The sequence below is a fragment of the Rhinatrema bivittatum genome, chromosome 2 (genome assembly GCF_901001135.1).
Source record: "Rhinatrema bivittatum chromosome 2, aRhiBiv1.1, whole genome shotgun sequence".
Classification (NCBI taxonomy): Eukaryota; Metazoa; Chordata; class Amphibia; order Gymnophiona; family Rhinatrematidae; genus Rhinatrema; species Rhinatrema bivittatum.
The window spans coordinates 636,481,654-636,503,830 of record NC_042616.1 but is presented as its reverse complement, the minus strand read 5'-3'; the positions used below and the strand labels follow the sequence as shown (position 1 = coordinate 636,503,830).

The 22,177-nt window shown below is 41.5% G+C and overlaps 1 protein-coding gene across 1 annotated transcript in view; it reads right to left on the bottom strand.

Moving 5' to 3' along the window:
• LOC115083385 (lipoxygenase homology domain-containing protein 1-like) overlaps positions 1–22,177 on the bottom strand; it is a 456,290-nt gene that overhangs the window by 259,099 nt on the left and 175,014 nt on the right. Inside the window, exons 11-14 of the mRNA XM_029587186.1 lie at positions 18,146–18,232; positions 14,384–14,516; positions 11,755–11,906; positions 822–1,077 (exon numbers count right to left, since the gene is read on the bottom strand). Of these exons, the coding sequence (XP_029443046.1) occupies positions 822–1,077; positions 11,755–11,906; positions 14,384–14,516; positions 18,146–18,232 (628 nt within the window). The remainder of the gene's footprint in view (positions 1–821; positions 1,078–11,754; positions 11,907–14,383; positions 14,517–18,145; positions 18,233–22,177) is intronic.

The window sequence follows — 22,177 nt, the reverse complement described above, 5'->3', positions numbered from 1 at the left end:
GCGCCTGCCTCCAGGCTGCCGGCAGGTTGCGCACGCCGGCACTATGCCGGCATGCAATCCTCTGACACAGCCGCAAATGGTCGCTGTGTCGGAGGCCTCTGGCCCCGCCCCTGCCCCGCCCCAGACCACCCCACCCCTTTAGTAAAGCCACAGGACTTAGACACGTCCTGGGGCTTTACGTGCATTGCCGGGCCTTTATAAAATAGGCCCAACGCACGTAAGGCACTCTACGCGCGTAAATCCACTGGATTTACGTGCGTAGAGCTTTTAAAACCTGGCCCTAATTATAAGAAGAGTAATTTTCAAATAGGCCTCATAGAGTTACAAAATGCATGTCTGTTGTATATGTAGATGTTACAAAGTTTTTTCAAGGTGAGCTTAGGCTATACATTTGCTTTGAAAATCTTTGGATAATTGGCCAAATATATACACACATTACCTCACATAAAGTTACACCAGTTCATCGGTAGAGCATAACTTATTTGCATATGTTTTAAAATCAGAAAAAAAGCTCAGAAGTTGCCATGCCACCTCCTGGAACTCCTCTCTGCAATTTACATGAAAGTATACACTTAACAGGATTATGTGGATATTGCTACAATGTACAGAACTTTGGACTATGTTAGTACTCCCATGTAAGCATATGAAAATGGGTTTTATTGGCATAAATAAGTTTGAAAATGACTCCCAAATGGGCAAAGCCAAGAAAAGGCGTATCCTTAAAAAGGAAATTTTTTTTCTCCATAGATACCTCCCATTTAGACAGTTTTTAAAAATGTGCAAGAAATTCAATGTGAATGGTTGTTGACATACAAACTTACCCACAGTAGCTTCTTTGAGCTCATTTCTTTTTTTAACCTTTCCAAGGACCCTTAGCTCCCGTTCTGTTTGTTTATCGCCAATTTCACTGTCTAACCACTGTTGGCATGGAAACAAGTATTCTGTGTCCCTCTTCCCTGATTCCTGAATGGTGATTTGGTCCAGATTCCATCCAGCTCCATAACCAGCATTAGTGTGTCCAACAAGCACTTTAGTCAGCATGCCAAGATCTACTGCTTTCACCTCAAAGACATTAACCTGATAGATAGAATAATAAATCATTACAACAGTTTACTTTTAAAACAATCATTTAGAGATACGTTGAGAATATAAACTAATTTGTTCTTTCCTTGCTGTTTTGGTTAGCAACTAGGCAATTAGAATCCAAGATATATAGAAGGCAGTATATTATTCTGAATTGTTTATTACTACATTTTTTATTAGGCCCGTTTCTTCTATGCCATTCCATATACTTCATTGTCTTCTCTCTTCACCTTCATCTCTATTATTATTAGTGCATACTACTGGGAAATTCTTTTGACAAGAAAAACATGCATTTACCTCTGGACACACTGTCAGTACTATTACAATTTATTGCAATGGCTTCCGATTGGTGGTTCACAGCACAACCACATCACCAGATCTCTGAGAATCATTGCCAGGGTGGACTGGCCCTCCCTTCCAGCTGCCTGAAACAGAATGTCTAAGACAGGTTCTCCCTCCATTCCTTGGAAAAAGATCCTGAAGCAGCAGTAGCAACAGCAGCACCACAGAACTTTAAGGAAGTAGCAGTAAGCACACATGGGGACAGCTGCTTACGCTGTCTCTCTTCCTCATATCCCCAGTGTGCACTTTACTTTGTAATAAGAAGAACACTTTGTAGAAGGGTAGATTCAAGAAAGGATAGGATAAACACCAAGGATGCTTAATTGTGAGGAAAAGATGAAACCAGAAGTTGGGTGGACTTTGTGGCATTGCAGCACTTGGGAGAAAATTGCAGATTTATATAGGAATGATAGACATTATCTGCTGTCATTTTTTAATTTTGCTATGAGGAGACGCAACAACATTTGTGTGAACAGCACATGCAGCTCCTTCATTAGGTTGGGAGAGGGAAAGCAGAGCAGAAGAAAAGGAGGGATGGAGGGAAGGAGAGAAAAAGGGAAGGAACACAGCAGATAGATGGAGGATGAAATCCTGGGTGATGGCAATATTTACTTATTTAGAGATTTTATATACCATCGTTCCAAGTGAAAATCACTAGATATGTTGGGAAAGGGACAAGGTGGCAAGGTGCACATGGGAACTTGGGGATGAGAGAGGGGAAATGGAGACAAAGAGGTATGGGGCTGGGGCTGGGGGGGGGGGGCTGAGATGGGGATTGGGAGTTAGGAGGGAAAGGGTGAAGGGGAGAGCAAGATCTTGGAGGGGTAAGAGAAGATGAAAGAACTGAGGAGTGAAAACTGAAGAAGTGTTGATCAAAAAGATGAAGAGGAAGTTGAGATGGAGACAGAAGAGACATAAAATTAAGGAAACTGAGGAAAGGTAAAATGAAAAGGAGAAACAAAAAAATGTCAGGAGATGATGAATTAAATGAAAGCAGATGAGGAATAAACCATAGACATCAAAGGTGGAGAAAGCTTAATTTTCAATTTACTTATCAACATATGAGAGTTTTTAAAAGTATGCTTGAACCTATGCAGTATATTATAAGTACAGTTTTTTCCGAAGGATCTTATTAGAGTTAGCCAGCTATATCTGCAGAGTTGGAGATTGTCTCCTGCATCGCTGTTAATAAGTATGCATACATATTCCACAATGTTGGGACTCATAGATGAATTTAGAATAAGAACATAAGAACATAAGAAATTGCCATGCTGGGTAAGACCAAGGGTCCATCAAGCCCAGCATCCTGTTTCCAACAGAGGCCAAAAACCAGGCCACAAGAACCTGGCAATTACCCAAACACTAAGAAGATCCCATGCTACTGATGAAATTAATAGCAGTGGCTATTCCCTAAGTATAATTGATTAATAGCCATTAAAGGACTTCTCCTCCAAGAACTTATCCAAACCTTTTTTGAACCCAGCTACACTAACTGCACTAACCACATCCTCTGGCAACAAATTCCAGAGCTTTATTGTGCGTTGAGTGAAAAATAATTTTCTCCGATTAGTCTTAAATGTGCTACTTGCTAACTTCATGGAATGCCCCCTAGTCCTTCTATTATTCGAAAGTGTAAATAACCGAGTCACATCTACTCGTTCAAGACCTCTCATGATCTTAAAGACCTCTATCATATCCCCCCTCATCCGTCTCTTCTCCAAGCTGAACAGCCCTAACCTCTTCAGCCTTTCCTCATAGGGGAGCTGTTCCATCCCCTTTATCATTTTGGTTGCCTTTCTCTGTACCTTCTCCATCGCAACTATATCTTTTTTTAGATGCGGCGACCAGAATTGTACACAGTATTCAAGGTGCGGTCTCACCATGGAGCGATACAGAGGCATTATGACATTTTCCGTTCTATTAAACATTCCCTTCCTAATAATTCCTAACATTCTATTTGCTTTTTTGACTGCTGCAGCACACTGAGCCGACGATTTTAAAGTATTTTCCACTATGATGCCTAGATCTTTTTCTTGGGTGGTAGCTCCTTGGTGGTAGCTCCTAATATGGATAGGTAGTAATGGGGAATAGGTAGTCATGGGGAAGGTGTTTAGTTTGGTGGAGTAAACTATGCTTGAATAGTTACATTTTCAAATGTAAAGTCATAGTTTATTTCCCCCACTATCCATCATGTACCTCTCTTCTGATACAGCAGGTAGAAAGTAAGAAGGCTCTTTTCTAACCCTGTTAAGAGGTAACAATTTCCAAAGAGAAACTAATCGGGTGAAAATTGCTACCAGTTGGGTTGATTTTCAAAAACCTTATGAGCATATACCCCTGACTTGTGCACATAAGTTGTGCTTTTTATTTATTTTTATTTCAGCAATGTATATGCTACCAGATCCATGGCCCTTGGTGGCTCACACAATAATATAATCATAATAAAACACAATTCAAACATAAACAAAACACAGACAAATATTCATCATAGTAACTAGATTAAAATATCAATCCTGATGAAAGCCAAACTCAAAGATCAAACTTCTCTTACTTTGCAAACACCTGTTGAAAGAAAAAATCTTAAGCAATTTCCTTAGTCTGCATGCAGCTAAGAAATAAAACGTCCGGTAAAGAATTCCATAAATGGGTGCAGCTACATATAAGACCCTCCTTCCAGTGTTGCCTAAACAATTGTGGCGAGCAGATAGAACATCCAACAAACCTTTCTGAGATGATCTTAACGAATGTGTAACATGTAGCATGGAGCTCATTCAGGGAAAAACAACCTAGGATTCTGTGGGTAAAAGTATGTCAGAAAACTGAATTTGCACTTACTTTTACCTGTAATTGAAGAAGTCCGTGGAGTAGGTGGAGTTGGGGCAGGGAAAGGATTTACATGCATACGTTTGATTTTTGAAAGTATACATGTAACTTTATATGCACAAAGTCTGGCAAACCGGTACATTTTCAAAGTGGACTTATGTGCATAAGTCTGCTCTAAAAATTCAGGATAAAGTTTGCAGGTAAAAAGTACTTGCAGACTTCAGCTCTATGGGAGTGGAAGGGGAAGCAGAGAAGAGGTCTGGAGAAGTCACTGGGAAGTGAATTTGCATGCTATTGAGGGGAAGGGAACCAATTTTGCTGAGATAATGATATTTAGGATTATCTGGACCCAGTGCTGTTGTTTTCTGAATGTACCAGTATAATGTTAAATAAATAAATAAATAAATATATCTCTTTTATCACTCAGATTTCAGAAGAAGCTAGTGATTATTTTTTTGTTTAGCTAACTTTGCATAAAAACACTGTTTAAGGATCAGGTATCTAGCTTATAGTCTTAGTGGCTTAATATAAATAGCTGTAAATAAAACACTTGTTGATTGGCAGGAAAACCCTAGTAAGAGATTAATTCATTGGCCAGCTTGCACTCCTTCCAAAGCCGAGAGTGAGGAGGTCTTTTGCTTCACTAAGATGTTCATATTTGTCCCAAAATGATCCAAACCCTTACTGTTTTGTAAACAGAATCTTCCCATGTTTTTATATCCATGATGTACCTCTGAACATATAAGTAAAGATCCGAAGAAAAAGACACCTATTTAGACACGTAGGGGGGCAATTTTCAAACTATGCACACTTTATACAGAGATATAGTGGAAGGAGGATAACTAATGGGCCACTGACACCAGGGTATGAATTATATCAATGTGAAAGGGCAAATCAAATTGGTGCAGGGGTGCCACTATATCTAAATGGTGGCATAGAGTCAAACAGGATAAAAATCCTGCAAGAAATAAAATGGATAGCAATTCCATGTGTGATGGGTATGAATATATCCATTGGCCAAGATGAAGAAACAAAGTAGGAAAAGCAGCAGGAATTAGAAAGACAAATAAATTTGGGAAAATAATAATAATGAGTGATTTCGTTTATCCCAGTATTCATTGGGTTGATGTTTCATCAGGGCATGACAGATGCCATAAATGATGGTTTCATGGAGCAACTGGTCCTAGAACTGACAAGAGAGGAAGCTATTTTATATTTAGTCCTCAGAGAAATGAACGACCTGATGCAAGGGTGGAGCCACTTAGCAATAATGATAATAATGCAATTAAATTTGACAAAATCATTGGAGGGAAGACATTAAGTAAAACTACTGCAGCAGCATATAACTTTAAAAAGGAAAGCTATAATAGAATAAGGAAATCAGAAAAAACTAAAAGGTGTGGTTTCAAAGTTAAATGCTTGAATGAGGCATGGACATCATTTAAATATCACATACAACACCCACAAACACACAGGTGTATTCCAGTAACCTTGCTTGTGTCCAACAAATAAAAAATGATGGTTAAACTGGTATATATTCATACATGAATCAATAAAGCCATCAAGTTTTGTAGGCCCCTTACTTGTAGAGTCAGTGATACCCAGCAGACTCTAAAGTGGTATAGGGTCACATTACTTTATTTAACTTACTTCTATGTATTTTTATATATATATATTTTTCTCAAATGAATAAAATCGATATCCAAAAGTGCTGACGAACTCCAGACTCTAGCGTCAATTTTGACAACTAACACACCATGTTCTAAAGTTGTATTCACAAATCATAGCTGTGAAGGAGTTATTCCCCTGAGGCAGGACTGGGACACAGAATGAGATGAGTATTTCTGCTGGAATCTGGTTTGCCGCGGCAAATGTCCAGAGGAGCCTGGGCCCTTGGGGTGCCCCCACGCTGGAGAGCCATCCTAGCCTCCCCGGCGTGGCACCAGCTTCTTCCCCGCAGAGGGGATTCAAGATGGCCGCCGCCATCTTAGGTGCGAGGCCGTGCCCCCTCACTGAATTTAAAGGGACTTGATCCCTTTAATGATGCTCACCTGCTTCCAATGATCCAGCGCAGAGGAAGTATTTAAGGAGGCTTCCTCTGCTCATTCCTCGACTTGGCAACATCCTCCAACGCTGTCTAGTCTGCTTGCTCGGTGAGTTCCCTGTGCTCGGACTCTGGTTCCTGTTTCATCTTGGTGTTCCCAGTTCCTGACTTTGGATTGGCTTACGGTGATTCTCTGGTTCCTGACTTCGGATTGGCAAGCGGTGATTCTCTGGCACACAACTTCGGACTGGTGAGCGTCGACCCTCTGGCACTTGACCTAGGACTCCTTCAAGACCACCGTCTCCAAGGGCCCACCTAAGTCCCAGCGGTCCGGGTCCCTACGGGCTCCTCCTGGAGGGACCGCGGGCTTCCAGGGCGAAGCTCCAGTTGGCCTTTGCACCGATACCCTGACCTCTCTAGGTCCATCTAAGTCCCAGCGGTCGGGTCCCTACGGGCTCCTCCCGGGGGGACCGCAGACCACCAGTGGTGAAGACCGTCCATCTGCTCACCTCCTCGTCCAACTCCACAGTAGCTTCTGTCTTCAGTACCAAGGGTCAGCTGCTCTCCTCCTCTGTCCTGCCTCGCCACCCGACGAGAGAACCTACGGATCCTCCGCAAAGTGTAACATCCCCTCGTCGGCCCAAGGGTCCACAAGCCTGAGCCTAACAAGTTAGATATTAAAATTGCTAGGACAAGGGAACCCTAGGACAGCCACTGTGTTATTTCTATTTAATTATTTATTTTACAAATGTGTAACTTGCCTTAACAAAAAACTCAAGGTGACTTGCAGGTTCAACATACATAATAAAATAACATTCATAACAAAAATCATACCATGAAACAAATTGAAGCAGTTTAAAATAACACATTAAAAACAGCATTAAAACCTTTAAAATCACCAAAATCAAATGAATATAACAACTGTAAATATCTGCACTCAAAAACCAAAGATCTTAGAATCTGAAAATGCCTCCCTGCATTGCGAGGTGCAGCCAGCATAGCATCAGCAATACACATAAAAAACAGAACTGGGCTAGAAATGCTGGATCCACTCTGCTCCTAACGTGCCATAGCCTAAGTGTTAGCAAATGCCTATTGAAATAAATGAACCTTCACCTTTTTTCTGAAATATCTTTATACGAGCCTCAGATCTAATATTATCAGGGAGGTCATTCCACAGCTGAGGGCTGGCAACTGTGAACAACCACTCTCTGGTCTCATACAGATGGTACCTTTTCACAGAAGTCACCTCCAGCATGCCCTCAGTAACAATCTACTGGTGGTGCCCTTTAAAAAGCCCCTTTCTCCTTCCCCCAGACTTTCTTCTACTCCCCTCACACCTCACACCCAAACTGGTTGGTATACCCCTTGCCCCACCTCCTTCACATACCTTAAAAGCATTACCTCGCCCAGGGGAAAAAGGGATCCCCAGTCACTCCTGCCCCACTGGTGCCATTTTTGATATTGGCACCAGCCATTTTTCATAGAACAAAATGGGGCCACTAATTTTATTGTATGGCAAATGGTTGGCACCATTTTCGGAAACGGTACCAGTGGGACACAAAGCCACTGAGGATTAGTCCTGTAACCAGGGGAGGCTGTACCTTTAAGGCATGTGAAGGTGAAGTCTGGAGAGGTCCTCAGGGGATCACAAAGAGTATCAACCAATCCAGGAGGGACCCACAGGGGATGGGAGAAAGTTCATGTGCTTTATAAAAATGGCAGTCAGGGTTTGATTTAGTATGCAATATTCTAAGCTAGCACACACAAAAACAAAACAAAATGAAAAAAAATACATGCAGAAAAAAATGAAACCAGGCCAGAAACAAAAGAAAATGAAAAAGACATGAAAAAGTTTCTCCTACACGACCCTAGTCATTTTGAAGTTAAGCCACCCTAAGAGTTGTCAAAAAAAAATCATAAAGGGGCAATTTTCAAACTTCTTGGCTGGGTTCAAAGTTGATGAGTACTTTGCACTTACAGATCTTTTCCTTATTTTCAAAGGGAAAGCATGCATGGATACAAAGTAGCTACTGACTTTTGTACCTAATTTAAGGTGAATTTTAAGACCTGCACGCGGGTGCACATGTACGCACGTTTTCCAGCTCGCACGCATAGACGCGTCAATTTTATAACATAGGCATGTATATGTGTGCATGGTATAAAATTGGCTATATGCACGATCATGTGCGCACAATTTTACATTGATGCATGTATCTGCATGCAAATACAACCTCAATTGCGTAAGTAGTGAGGATTTTAGTACATACGCGTGCAGATGCAACTGCCTGTTTCTCCAGTTTGTTACCAGTTCGCTCCAGTAAAGGAGAGAACTTCCTAAACCCCCTAGCTAACTTGCCTCCCTTTAACCATTTTAGCCCTGACCCTTAAAACCCTGCTGACTAGCCTAGTTTATTTTTATGATTTACACACCGTCCATACCGTGTTTCCCCGAAAATAAGACAGTGTCTTATATTAATTTTTGCTACCAAAGATGTACTAGGCCTTATTTTCAGGGGATGTCTTATTTTTCCATGAAGAAGAATTCACATATATTGTTGAACAAAAAAATGAACATTTATCATATTCTGAATAGTTGTCTGGTTATGCTGGTTTGTGATGACAACTAACTGTGAATCCTGCAGGGTAAAAAAATCACAGCTGCATGCTCTGGTGTTCTGTGCGACGGGCATGCTCCCAAATAAAAACTTTGCTAGGTCTTACTTTCGGGGGAGGTCTTATATTTAGCAATTCAGCAAAACCTCTACTAGGTCTTATTTTCGGGGGATGTCTTATTTTCGGGGAAACAGGGTAGTAGAAGTAAAGTTTCGCGGATAGGGACCTCGGTGCGCACTGGTGAGCTTACTTGCACGCTGGTTTCATATTTCCTGGAATGCCCATGCCCCACTCATGCCTCATCCAGACCAAGCCCATGCTCCACCTCTTTTATGAAAAAAATTGTACTTGCGTACCGGGAGGTACACTCAGAGGCCTCTTAAAATCCATGCGGTGCATGCTGGGCCAATATACGGGCATATCTCCCGGCTTTGGCATGTGTAGAGCTTTTAAAATTCACCAATTTTATATGTAGGTAAACTTTGGGCCTCATTTTCCAGATGGATCGCACGCGATACCAAAATGGGGGCGGAGTTGGCCCCAGAAGAGGAGGAGTCCGGGTGTCACCGGGCCGACTCCGTGAAGACGCCGTGGATGACGAAAAGGTAAGGCCCTTTTCGCGTCCTAGTTCGCGCCCAATAGCTACACCTTCCATGGTAGCGCTATTGGGTGCGAAACCGGCAGCGATCGCACCGCAGCAGTGCGATTGCTGCCGGCTAGTGCAGGACCGCCCCCTGTTTCGGCCCCCCCGCCCCTCATTACCTAAAGTATCGCAGGCCTGCGATACTTTAGAAAATGAGGCCCTTTGTTTGGAAAATAATATGCACAGATTTGAAAATCTTATTTCTTCATGTTATTTTCTGATCCCTAAATGTGACTGAAAGCTTGAGCTTTTAGAAACAGTTTGCATACTTTTAGCTGATTGGTGTAGGGGCAGGGAGATGAGTTTCAAAAGTAGCATTCTCGGGAAAGTAGATTTTTACCCATGTTTTTGAAAATTATACCTCAATGAGATTCATTTGATAAGCCAGTAAATTGAGTTAGGATATCGTCTGCATTTTCAGATTTATTTTTTTTTTACCTAATGCATATGAGAGAACGACAGGATTTCCACCAATAATGTCTCCACAGTTGCTCAATTATGTTATTGTTAAGAAATGCATTGCAATGTGAGTCATTTCTGTTCCACATAACACACATTATCATTCAGTATGGACTACATTTCAGTCTTCTGAAGGGAGAGTATATCAAAATTCTTTTACCATTAATGACAAAATCAGAGAATAGCAATCCCTAACCAGTATGAAAGGGGTTTCTATGAAAGCCATACTCTTCCCCTTTTTCTCATTTTTTAAAGGCTGATTGGTCCAACCGTCCAGAGTTTAGGCTGCTTATCCGCATAAGCAAATATTTGGCAAAGGCACATAAAAAATTTGCATATTTCTCAGAATATAAAAGGTACCGTGAATGACTACAGGTAGATGATTAGGTTTAGTCTTTGGAATATGAATCCAAAACATCTAAGAAACTGTATTTTAATCAAAAGTTCTGCCTTAAAAATATATTCTATGAAGTTCATAAATGTTTTAGTCAAGTAATAATTGTATTATATAGGTTGGAAAAAATCTTTACAATGCCAAGTGTTTGATCTTCTATTTGAAGCCATTAAAAGGATATTCCATCTGGAATACAGCATGCTGCTTAACAATGTCTTATAAGAAAACATCAGAACGTGATGGATGGCTTTGATAATACATTTTCTTTTATAGCCCTCTATGGGACCTTTCACTGACATTGCCCATTGTGCAGTGTTAACTCAAAGAGCTGAGTCATAAATAGTGAGGAGAATTGTCATAAATGAGATTTTGTCAGTCCACTAAATAAATAAATATCAAAAGATGAATAAGCTTGACTTTTTCAGAAGAATGTTTCAGAGCATAGCTCAGTGGTTTTATGATTATCGGTTACAAATTAATGTGGAATACCATTTTGAATGGGCCAGAAGAAAAGCAAGAACTTTTAATGAATTTATAGGGGTTGAAGAGCCTTTGTTCTCTGTTTCAGGATATCCAATTCCATGAACCCAGTTTCTCTGTATGTGCTCCAGTTGCCACATACTGTGAGGATGTATTGCACGGCCCTGCACAATTTATTCCCTTGCTTTTGTTTAGACTGATGGACCTGTTTACCCCCAACCATTAAATATTATTCAAAAGAAAACAGCAATGATTTACCTTTCTAAAATGGCCTACTTGCAAGTCACACTGCAGAAAATGATAATTTGGAAACCATTGTATAATTCATTGTTTAATGCCAAACCTGAGGAAATTAAGTTTAGGAAGCTAGAAACACGAGAAATAGATTTGTAAGGCCATTAAGGGTAATCTGGAGATTATTCCAGAGCTTTTGCTGTTCTGGACCTCTACAACTATTAACCAACTGGCAATGATCCCTTTGTTCAGGATGAAGAAGCAGCCTGTTATGGTTTAAGTTATTTTACAATAGGTCACTCAATTGTGGTAGAGTTCAGCCCTCTATGTTGGCTAGCAGCTGACTTCACTTTATGGATAGTAGAATGCAAATTTGAAGGATAATGAGGGATCTTCACTTTCAGTTTTTATTTTATTTTCCTTGGGAATTTAATATTGTGAGCTCTCATCATTCTAGATTGGCGCCAGACTTGATGAAAAAGCCATTTTTCCCCCACTGATTTTCTCCCATTTTTGTTTCTTATATTAGACATGGATAAATCCCCAGGGAAATAAAATAAAAACTGAAAATTAAGATCCCTAAGGATAACAGATACCAAAATAGTTGGAATCAAATATACAACACTGTCAACTTACCTGCCCTCTTTCAAAATATTCAGGTGATCTAAAGTGTTTTAATCTTCTTCGACATGTATCCCCATTTATTCCATATATTATGATAGAGATATCTGCATCAGTCCCTGAAGCAGGTAGCATCCCTGTGTGGACACTAATTGAGTAAATCACCTCTGTAGTGAAAAGCAATAACAGAAAGTGTTAGGAGAAGTTTCTGAAGTATTTGATAAGGCTGAATAATTCAAAATGCTAGTGGATATTCATCAATTATTTTCTTTCAGATTCAATACAACACTAGCTAATAAAGGGGAGAAATCATTAAGCTGCATTAAGGCTATAATGTGTGTTAAATAGTAGAGATGTGCAAAGCCCGAACCTTTTTGGTTCGGGTTTTGTTTTCGGCCTGCCATGGGAAATTTTGTATTTCCCAAGGTTCAGGCCTTTGTAATTCAGGGAACCTGAATTTCGAGTTAGCATGCACTAACATTTTAGTGTTAGCGTGCACTAACCCGAAAACCAAATTTTCCTGAAATTTCGGGAAAATTTGGTTCGGTTTTTGGGTTCCCCGAACCAGGATGAATTAGGTAATTTTGCTGAAATTGCCTAATTCATTCTATATGATTGCACATTCTTATTAAATAGCATATATCATGTAATAAATGCTGTATATCATGTGATATAGACCTATCATGATGATGATATGTGATATTCATGATATTGAATAAATTAATCATGATTCTCCCATTTATTTCAATTTGCATTACATTTGTATGCATGAATTTTGCATATAAAATAAAATAATGTGGCTTAGAAATTTGTCAGACACATTATTTTAGCTACAGCTCTCACAAAAAACACTAATTTATCACAGGAACACCAAGACCCTAATGCGGGTCCAGATGGTCCCAGAGTAGATTTAAAGAGCCATGAGGCCCATGAAGTGAGCCCTCTAAAACAAAAAAAAAAAGTAACTTAGACCCCACCGCCTACTTTGGAGCTGCCAATTGAGATGGCCTGGCCAAAAAAATCCAAAATGTAAAGTTAAAGAAGCCACGTAATGACTCATGCGCCCCCCCCCCCCCCAACCCAGCTCAATAAGTCTCAGAAATCCATCCCAAATAGAACCCCCGAGCACCCCCCTTTTCAATCTAAAAGTAAGTCGGTTGGGGCCCCCATGAACCCCCCTTTTAAAGGTAAAAGTAGGCCAGTAGGGGCTCCGAGTTCCCCCCCCCCAAGCCCCATACTTGAAAAGTGTAAATTGGCTAAAGTTGAGGGTCCCGGTCAATACCATAATCCAAAATGGTGCCAACCCGACCTATACCTTTAAAAATTGATGTAAAGTACATATATATCTGATTTGAAATTTAGGCAGACTGTTACAAAATTACCCCAACAAACATTTCTAGGCCAATTTCACATACTATAACTTATGTTCCCGATATATGCTATATACATTAACTAGTTAAAATCATCTATTTTAATAACAAGCATTAAATGAAACAAAATTGAAGAGTCACAATAAAGAGAAATTCAACTGCTCATTTCAAGTCAGTTGTTCAGTATTAAGCTGTCAGATAGCTAGTTGCTGCCACTGCTGCTTATTGTAGTCTGGTGAAATGACTGTTCAATTTAACATGGATTAACAGTATTCATTGTAGGCAGCAATCATCATCAGACAGCTTAATTTATATATGCCAAAACATAGCTCGACATACTACTCCTTCAAGCAGCCTGGTGAGCATTTGGACTGAAGTGGCGTTACCACTAAAGTACTATGAAAATACTGTTTCCTTACTATAGTGCATATGAGATAATTAAAGAAAAAAAAAGATATGCTCTTCACTTTTGCTTCAGATAAAGTTTCTTAAACTACAGCTCATAATGTAATTTCAATATCTGGAGAATATAACCTGTATCAGAAGAAACATAGGGTTGCAGAGAAAGTCAGAAGCATTTGTAGCAATAACAAATTAGAAATGCACAAGGATGCTGAAGAGATTAACAGTGACCCTTCAAATATGACTAAAGAGACATGCAGTAAAACCAGAGAGAGAAATCAATGTCAGCAAAGGCTGAGGAGATAAGCAGAAACAATCCACACAAGGCTGAAGAATCCAGCAGTAACCACCAAAAGCAGTCAGAGGAAGCTACACAGGCTAACAGAAAGACAGGAAGGGAAATTAGAGGAAATAAAGAGAGATTAGCATTAACCCAGGGTGAGAAATTAAGTCCCAGATCACCAGACATTCTTGCTTCATCATGTTTTTGCCTTTCTCTTTATCAAGTGGCATATGTAATGCATAGTAGGTTGCATATATATCAGTGGTTCTCAAATCAGAACTCGGAGACCACCCAGCCAGTCTGTTTAGTAGGATACCCGTAATGAAGGTACCTAAGATTTTCATATACAAAGAAGGCTGTACATACCAATGCATCTCATCCATATTTATTGTGGATATCCTAAAAAAAAAAGCAGCCTGGGCTGGTGGTTCCTGAAAACTGAATTGAGAGCCACTGATTTACATGAGGTCATATTCTTGTTTTACAAAATTGTTCATGTCCAGTTTTTCAAACATCCTCTTTCAGTTTATTCTAGCACTGTAGCTGGAGAGCATTACAGATATTTTCTCTCCCCGGTTTAATGGTATACCACTCAGTGGAGCTCTGTCCGGAGTGAATGCAGCTAGTTCTGCCACAGTGTTGGGTCCATCTTCCTCAAAGAGCCATTGGTCTGTAATATGAAAGCCTATCTCTTGCTTAGTGTCCACATCCTTAAGGCGAAGCTGTAGATAAGAAACATAGACTCATTTATTTTTTAGGAAATATGTTTTCTCTTGTCCCTAATTACCTGATTAGCCATTTTTATGATCTATTTCATTGTAGCATAATTTTATCTAGCTTTTAACATGAAATTGCAAAGTATAAATCTAAGAAAATAGCTTAAGAATCAAAAATAGTAAAGAAAGTTTGAGTTAAGGTTTCATTATTATCTAGGACATTTAAACCTCCAAAAATCTCCATACAAATGAGGGTGAAACTGTCTTAGCATTTTAGCTGGGAAGTCACAGAAAGGAAAATTAAAATAACCCAATAAAGTGATACTAAAGTATGGTGGGGTAATTTCCTGTGTGGCTATGTAAGCAAAGAACTTCAGAAAGAAATAGAATAGGTGTATATATGTAGATGTGAATGGAAAAGAAGAGTGTCAGACTGGGAAATGCTGAAGTGAAAAGAAAATAGTGGATTATAATGAATGGAGAAATAGAAGTGATTCAGTTTGTGGCATTAAATTAATATTAGACTAGGGAATAATGACTTCCTGTTATGGCAACTTGAGTTATACTAAGAAAGATAAGTGATGAAGATGGAGTCCGTGGAGGCACACCTTATTGCTGGTTTCTTCATCTTCCTTGTGCTATTTTCTTTCGTGCAGATATATTCTCAAGATAGTATGATAAAGAGGAAGGGGAAACTGAAGATGTTTCCCTTTGAACTTCTGTCAACCCCAGCAGATGGACCAGTACGTTATACAAACAGAGGCTTAGAAGGATTTAAGGTAGGTGCATCTTTGTCATCTCAAGATCTTAAGTTATCTCTAAATAACAGGCACAACTTCCTCATTCCCACCCCCAGTGCCTTGCAGTACAAAACTCACCAGAACTACCAGGACTCATATGGATAGAACTGGAAGGAATGCTTCTCTAGCAATATCATGGACACCTGGAGGAGTTAAAGACTTTGGGATTGCCTTAAGAAGTATCTTCTACATCTAAAAATATCAACTATGCAGGAGGTCCCTTGGGTTGCTATAGTAGGCATTGGTATTATCTGTAGGGGTAAGTACTTTCCATTCTTGATGGAAGCTGACAGACACAGGTAAGTTCCCCAAAAAAGGCGAGATATCTCACTGTTCTGGTAAGATAAAAATGGTTATTCTATCTGGTCTGTACTTGCTTCTTTCAAACAATAAAGTATTTTGATGAAGTTTATTCTGGCTTTGAAAACTATATATGGCATGATGCTATGCTTATGAAATACACTTCTAAGGTTTCAGAGATTAAGCGGTTAGATTTTTCTTCACAGAATATCAAAGCTTGAGAATATCCAAGTCTTCAACTATCATCCTCATGAATATGTTTAAGATGTTTTTAATGGAGGTGTTGAAGGTATCTGCAGAGGGACACCATTCAACTAATAGCATGCACTAATTACCCCCAAATTAGCTTAAAAGCAGTGTGAGAAGAAGAGCTCCTGGATGGACAGTTAACCATGGACATCCTGGATATTAGCCATATACTCCAGACCCCCTATGGAAAACAACGTTACACCAGCTTCTTTGAACGCTCCTTCATTTTGTAGTAAGATCAAGAGTGAAGTTTTAAAATGCTTTAAAGTCAGAAGAATGCTGGGATACATAGAGAGGAATAACAAATATGAAAAAAGAAGTGATGTAGCCCTTGTACAGGTGCTTGGTAAAGTCTCACCCCCGCTGGACCCCCAGGGACTTGGCACCGGTGCTACCTTTGCCCTCACTATGTCATATGGGCGACGGTTGCCCGTATGACATAGTGAGGGCAAAGGTAGCGCAGGCGCCATTTTGAAGATTGGCAATACGGCCCATGTGCAGGAGGTCGCTCCTGGACCCCCGCTGGACTTTTGGCAAGTCTTGTGGGGGTCAGGAGGCCCCCCCAAGCTGGCCAAAAGTCCCTGGGGGTCCAGCGGGGGTCCGGGAGCGATCTCCTGCATGCGTGACGTCGGGAGCCAGGAACCAAAATGGCGCTACCTTTGCCCTGTCACATGATAAGGGCAAAGGGCCACCGGCAAAGGGCCACCGGCGCCATTTCTCAACGCAGCCGTGGCCAGAGAGCTGGAGATCGCGCCGGGACCCCCCCCCCCCCCACTGGACCCCAGGTAATTTAAAACATTTTGGGGGGGTTCGGGAGGGTGGGGGATTTGTTTTAAAGGTTCGGGGTGGGTTTTAGGGTTGTTTTGGAGTGCCGGTTTTCCCACGCCCTATTTAACGATGCAATACAAATGCCCCCGACAAAGGTAAGGGGGGGGGGGTTTAGATAGGGCTGGGGGGTGGGTTAGGGAGGGGAAGGGAGGGGAAGGTGGGGGGAGGGAACATGCAGCTCGCGCTGGGCTCGGCGCACGCAGGTTGCACAAATGTGCACCCCCTTGCGCGCGCCGACCCCAGATTTTATAAGATACGCGCAGCTACGCACGTATCTTATAAAATCCAGCGTACTTTTGTTCGCGCCTGGTGCGCGAACAAAAGTACGCGCTCGCGTATTTTTTAAAAATCTGCCCCTTAGAGAATAGCCACTGCCATTAGCAATGGTAACATGGAATAGACTTAGTTTTTGGGTACTTGCCAGGTAATTATTGCCTGGATTGGCCACTGTTGGAAACAGGATGCAGGGCTTGATGGACCCTTGGTCTGACCCAGTATAGCATTTTCTTATGTTCTTATGCTGCCACTGTGCCTTACTAACTACTAATACCACTAATTCTACACCCTGGGGAATCTTGCTGCCATTCTATCTATCTGATGTTATTCCTTATTTGTCTTGCTGCCCCACGTCAATGCCTCCTATTTCTTTGTTTTTTAATCTTTATTTTTATTAATATTTATATACCGCCCGCTGCTATAGTTCAGAGTGGTTTGTATCATAATACATTCATAATATAAAATACAAATTTGAGAGGGAAAAAAAAATAAAAACGTGCTAAAAATTGCCAAGAAATACTAAATTACTAAAAAATCTTCATAAAAATTTAAAATAAGACAGCAGATAAAATAATAAAAATAATTAAAAAAAAATAAGGGCAGTCATGATTAAAATGCAGAATTAAAATAAGTTTTTTACATTTATTTATTTATTTATAGCTTTTTTTATACAGCTGTTCATTTGCACATCACATCAGTTTACAGTGAAACAAATAGATAAATGGAGTGTTAGCATAGGAATAAGAAGTTACATTTTAAACATTTTAAGAAAAATTACAAAGTTTCAGGGCAGTTGTTAAAGGTACAGAGTGAGAGCAAAACAGTAAAATTGCATTTTTATATATATTGTGATAAAACCTAGGTGTAACATCTTCTAAATGTTTTTGAACATAGCACCAAGCACAGGTCAACAGGAAGGGAATCCAGATTGTTGGAGCAGCAAATGAAAAACCACAGTTACAGGTTTCGGTCTGCCTAGGAGTGCAAACCAAAGGAACTTCAAGCGATTTTAAATTGTAGAAGCATAATTTGCTTACTATTATTGATGGCAAGGGTGAAACTCCATTTTTTCCCTTTCACTTCAAATCTCTGGATTTATTATAGATACTAAAATTTGTAATATAGTCTTTTCAAGCCTTCTCATTTCATCTCCTGCTAGATATGATAGTCAAAGTCTGTTACCTGGTACAATTGAATTCCTGTTTCTGAATGGTCATCAGTGAGTATAAGTGAAACCTTTATAATCTCTCCAATACCATCAGCTTGTAACTGTCAGACAATATAAAACAAATTAGCTATATTTATACATTTTCCTCCATAAAAAGCAAACTTATACTTCAAAATTAGGAGGTCATTTACTTTTTTATCATGGGAGAGACAAAATATCATGTCGGCTGGGGAGGGCATTACTGCTGTATTTTCCCCTCCCATGAAAATATATCGTGGCGGCTCCCCATGATAGTTTTCTCATGGAAAAACTCTGTGAGAAAAAAATATCACAGGGAACCTGTGAAAAACGTGCAATGGCGGCCCCTTTCGTATGGGGCAGCCATCATCTTAAAAGGCCATCAGAGGCTCACAATGAACCCCTCCCACCATGAGAAATTCCCCCTCCAACAGGCACAAAAGGCCCTAGGGGGCGTCCAGCAGGCACAAAAGTCTAAAAAAAGATTTAAAAGTCATGGTTAATGCCCTTTCCCCCTTTCCCCCTTCCCAAACCCCTTACCTTTCAAAAAAACCTCACCATTATGGTTCATTCACCCTTCCCCAGGTTTCAACCTTTCGAAAGGCATCTAACCTGTCCCTGCATGACCTTCTTCTTTAGAAGGAAACTCTGGTGTCTACTGGTACTTTCCAGCCTTTGCCCCATCCCATGATAAGGGCATAGACCAACCAATACCATTTTTCAAGATTGCGGCCACCATCCCAAGTACTCATACTGGACCCCATTAGACACCAAGGACTCCTTCAAAGATATGGAGGTGCCCAGAAGGTGGGCTACAGTGGAAGGGCCCCACTGGACACCAGGATTTTCTTCTACAGACGAGGGAATTTGGGGTGGGGAAGGATTGTTAGATGCCTTCAGAGGAGGGTTAGAACCATGAGAGTGTTTGAACCAGGGGCTGATATTTTTGGAAAGGGAAAGATTTTGGGAAAGAGGGAAGGGAGTCACCATGTGAATTTTAAATCTTTTTTTAGACTTTTGACCCTGCTGGGCCACCTCTAGAGGCTTTGGGGGTAGACGGGGTCAAACCAGACCCCTGGGGGGATTTTTCACTGTAGGAGGGGGTCATTTTGGGCTACTGGTGGCCCTTTAAATAGCAAGCCCAGAAACCGGACATGTGTTAACGTACCGAAGCTCTGGTGAAATGTAAGGTATACCTTTTCATTTGAGGCTAACATTTTGGCAAATAACGCAGATCTGGCAAGCCACATTATTTGATTAGCATAGAATTAGGTATGCATGAGCTGCTTTGCATGTATTTCAAAAGTTTATGTATGCAAAGCTCATGAAAAGCAGCTAATTTTAATTGGGGCAGGTTCTAGGCCTAAATATTGCCCTGATATGGGTATATCATGATATAAACACCATTTTCTATGTGTTAAACCATTATTGCAGCTTACAGAAATTAAAATCAGTATTACACTAGGAATCTGTTGTTATTAGAGATGTGAATCGTGTCCTCGATCGTCTTAACGATCGATTTCGGCTGGGAGGGGGAGGGAATCGTATTGTTGCCGTTTTGGTGTGTAAACTATCGTGAAAAATCGTTAAAATCGTGAGCCGGCACACTAAACCCCCCTAAAACCCACCCCGACCCTTTAAATTAAATCCCCCACCCTCCCGCACCCCCCCCCCCCCAATGCTTTAAATTACCTGGGGATCCGGCGGTGGTCCAGAACGGCGGCGGTCCGGAACGGCCCCCTCAATAGAATCGTGTTGTCTTCAGCCGGCGCCATTTTTCAAAATGGCCGCCGCAAAATGGCGGCGGCCATAGACAAAAACGATTCGACGCAGGAGGTCGTTCCGGACCCCCACTGGACTTTTGGCAAGTCTTGTGGGGGTCAGGAGGCCACCCCAAGCTGGCCAAAATTTTCCTGGGAGTCCAGCGGGGTTCCGGGAGCGATTTCTTGCCGCGAATTGTTTTCGTACGGAAAATGGCGCTGGCAGGAGATCGACTGCAGGAGGTCGTTCAGCGGCGGTCCAGAACCCCCGCTGAACGACCTCCTGCAGTCGATCTCCTGCCGGCGCCATTTTCCGTACGAAAACAATTCGCGGCAAGAAATCGCTCCCGGAACCCCGCTGGACTCCCAGCGGGGTTCCGGGACTTGCCAAAAGTCCAGCGGGGGTCCGGAACGACCTCCTGCGTCGAATCGTTTTTGTCTATGGCCGCCGCCATTTTGCGGCGGCCATTTTGAAAAATGGCGCCGGCTGAAGACAACACGATTCTATTGAGGGGGCCGTTCCGGACCGCCGCCGTTCTGGACCACCGCCGGATCCCCAGGTAATTTAAAGCATTGGGAGGGGTTCGGGAGGGTGGGGGATTTAATTTAAAGGGTCGGGGTGGGTTTTAGGGGGTTTTAGTGTGCCGGTTTTCCTGCCCTCCCCCTTCCCCCGATTTACGATTTTTTAACGATAAATCGGGGGAATTGGTATTGTATCGTGGCCCTAACGATTTTTTGACGATTTAAAATATATCGGACGATATTTTAAATCGTCAAAAAACGATTCACATCCCTAGTTATTATAGCAATGGGTTTCTTTATAATGCCGAAACTGGAACCTGTACACCTTAGATATTATCAGCAAAGCCATCATATTCACTGTTGCCTTAGTGCACCTATAATGTGCAATTTTCAATCTGCCCACATTGATACAAATTCTGCATATATTTTCTATCTGTAGTCTTTATACCAATTTTCAAAAGAAAGTATGTGAAGACTTTCACTTTGAAAATTGCCCAGGGTACTAACTATGTGTGGACATTTGCAGCTGCATTTTTGTGCAGGTAGAATTTTGCTTGAAAAGTACTTACTTAAATTTGAAAATGCAATATACATACATGCTTTTCCTTCTTAAACACACCCCTGGGATTGCTTCCTCTCAATGCAGTTAAAAGTCTACATGTGGTGAAACACTGCAGAGACTTTTAGTCAAATTGAGGATGAACAAATTTAAGACAGAAGATTTATATGAGTAAATTGTTTTATACCCATGTACATTGCTTTGAATATTCCCTCCCCTACCCATGCTTTATTGTTTAAGACTGTTTGCCATGGGCTGGCCCTATAGCTCAATGACCATGCTATTCACTACCATGTTGACTTTTTTCCCTGAGCTGGCTGGGGCTGAAGATGCTGTAGTGTTGTAATCACTGCCCCTGGGGACAGGAAGTCTCAGTCATCACACAATGGTGACACCTAGTGGCCAGACTCAGTGCATACATATCATGTTCCAGAAAGAGCCATAGTCTGTGAATCCTAATCAAAGACAATTGGGGGTAGATTTTAAACGTGTGCGCGGATGTACATGTGCACACGCTACCCGGTGCTCACACATGTATGCCTGATTTTATAACATATGGGCGCAGGTGCGCGCATATGTTATAAAATCGGGGTCAGCGAGCACAAGGGAGTGCACAATTGTGCACCTTGCATGTGCCAAGCTATGCTGTCTTCCCCCATTCCCCCTAACCTAAACTTCCCACCCCTTCCCCTAACTTTTCCCCCCCCAGCCCTACTCTAACCCCCCAAAAGTCTTATCGTCCCTTTTGCGCCTGCCTGGAGGCAGGCGCAGGTTGCGTGTGTCGGCAGCCTGCCGGCACGCAATTCTCCAACACAGCAGCAATGGCCGCTGTGTCAGAGGCCACTTGCCCTGCCCCCACCCCGCCCCACCCCCGAACTGCCCCTTTTTGCAAGCCCCGGGACTTACACGTGACCCGGGGCTTTACGCGCGCCACCGGACCTTTAAAATCCGGCCCTTGGTTTGATGGATAGGCTAGAATTATACATAAAAAAATGTTGGCAGATAAGGACCATAAGGGCCATCTAGCCCGCCTAATTTGCTTCCTTTTGGAATACCATAGACCACATTTGATCTCTGGCTTTCACTATCCTTCTTTGTAATTAAGGAGCCCCTGTGCTTATCCGAGGAATTCTGTTACTGTCCTAGCCTCCACTACCTCCACTGGGAAGCTGTTTCATTCATCCACC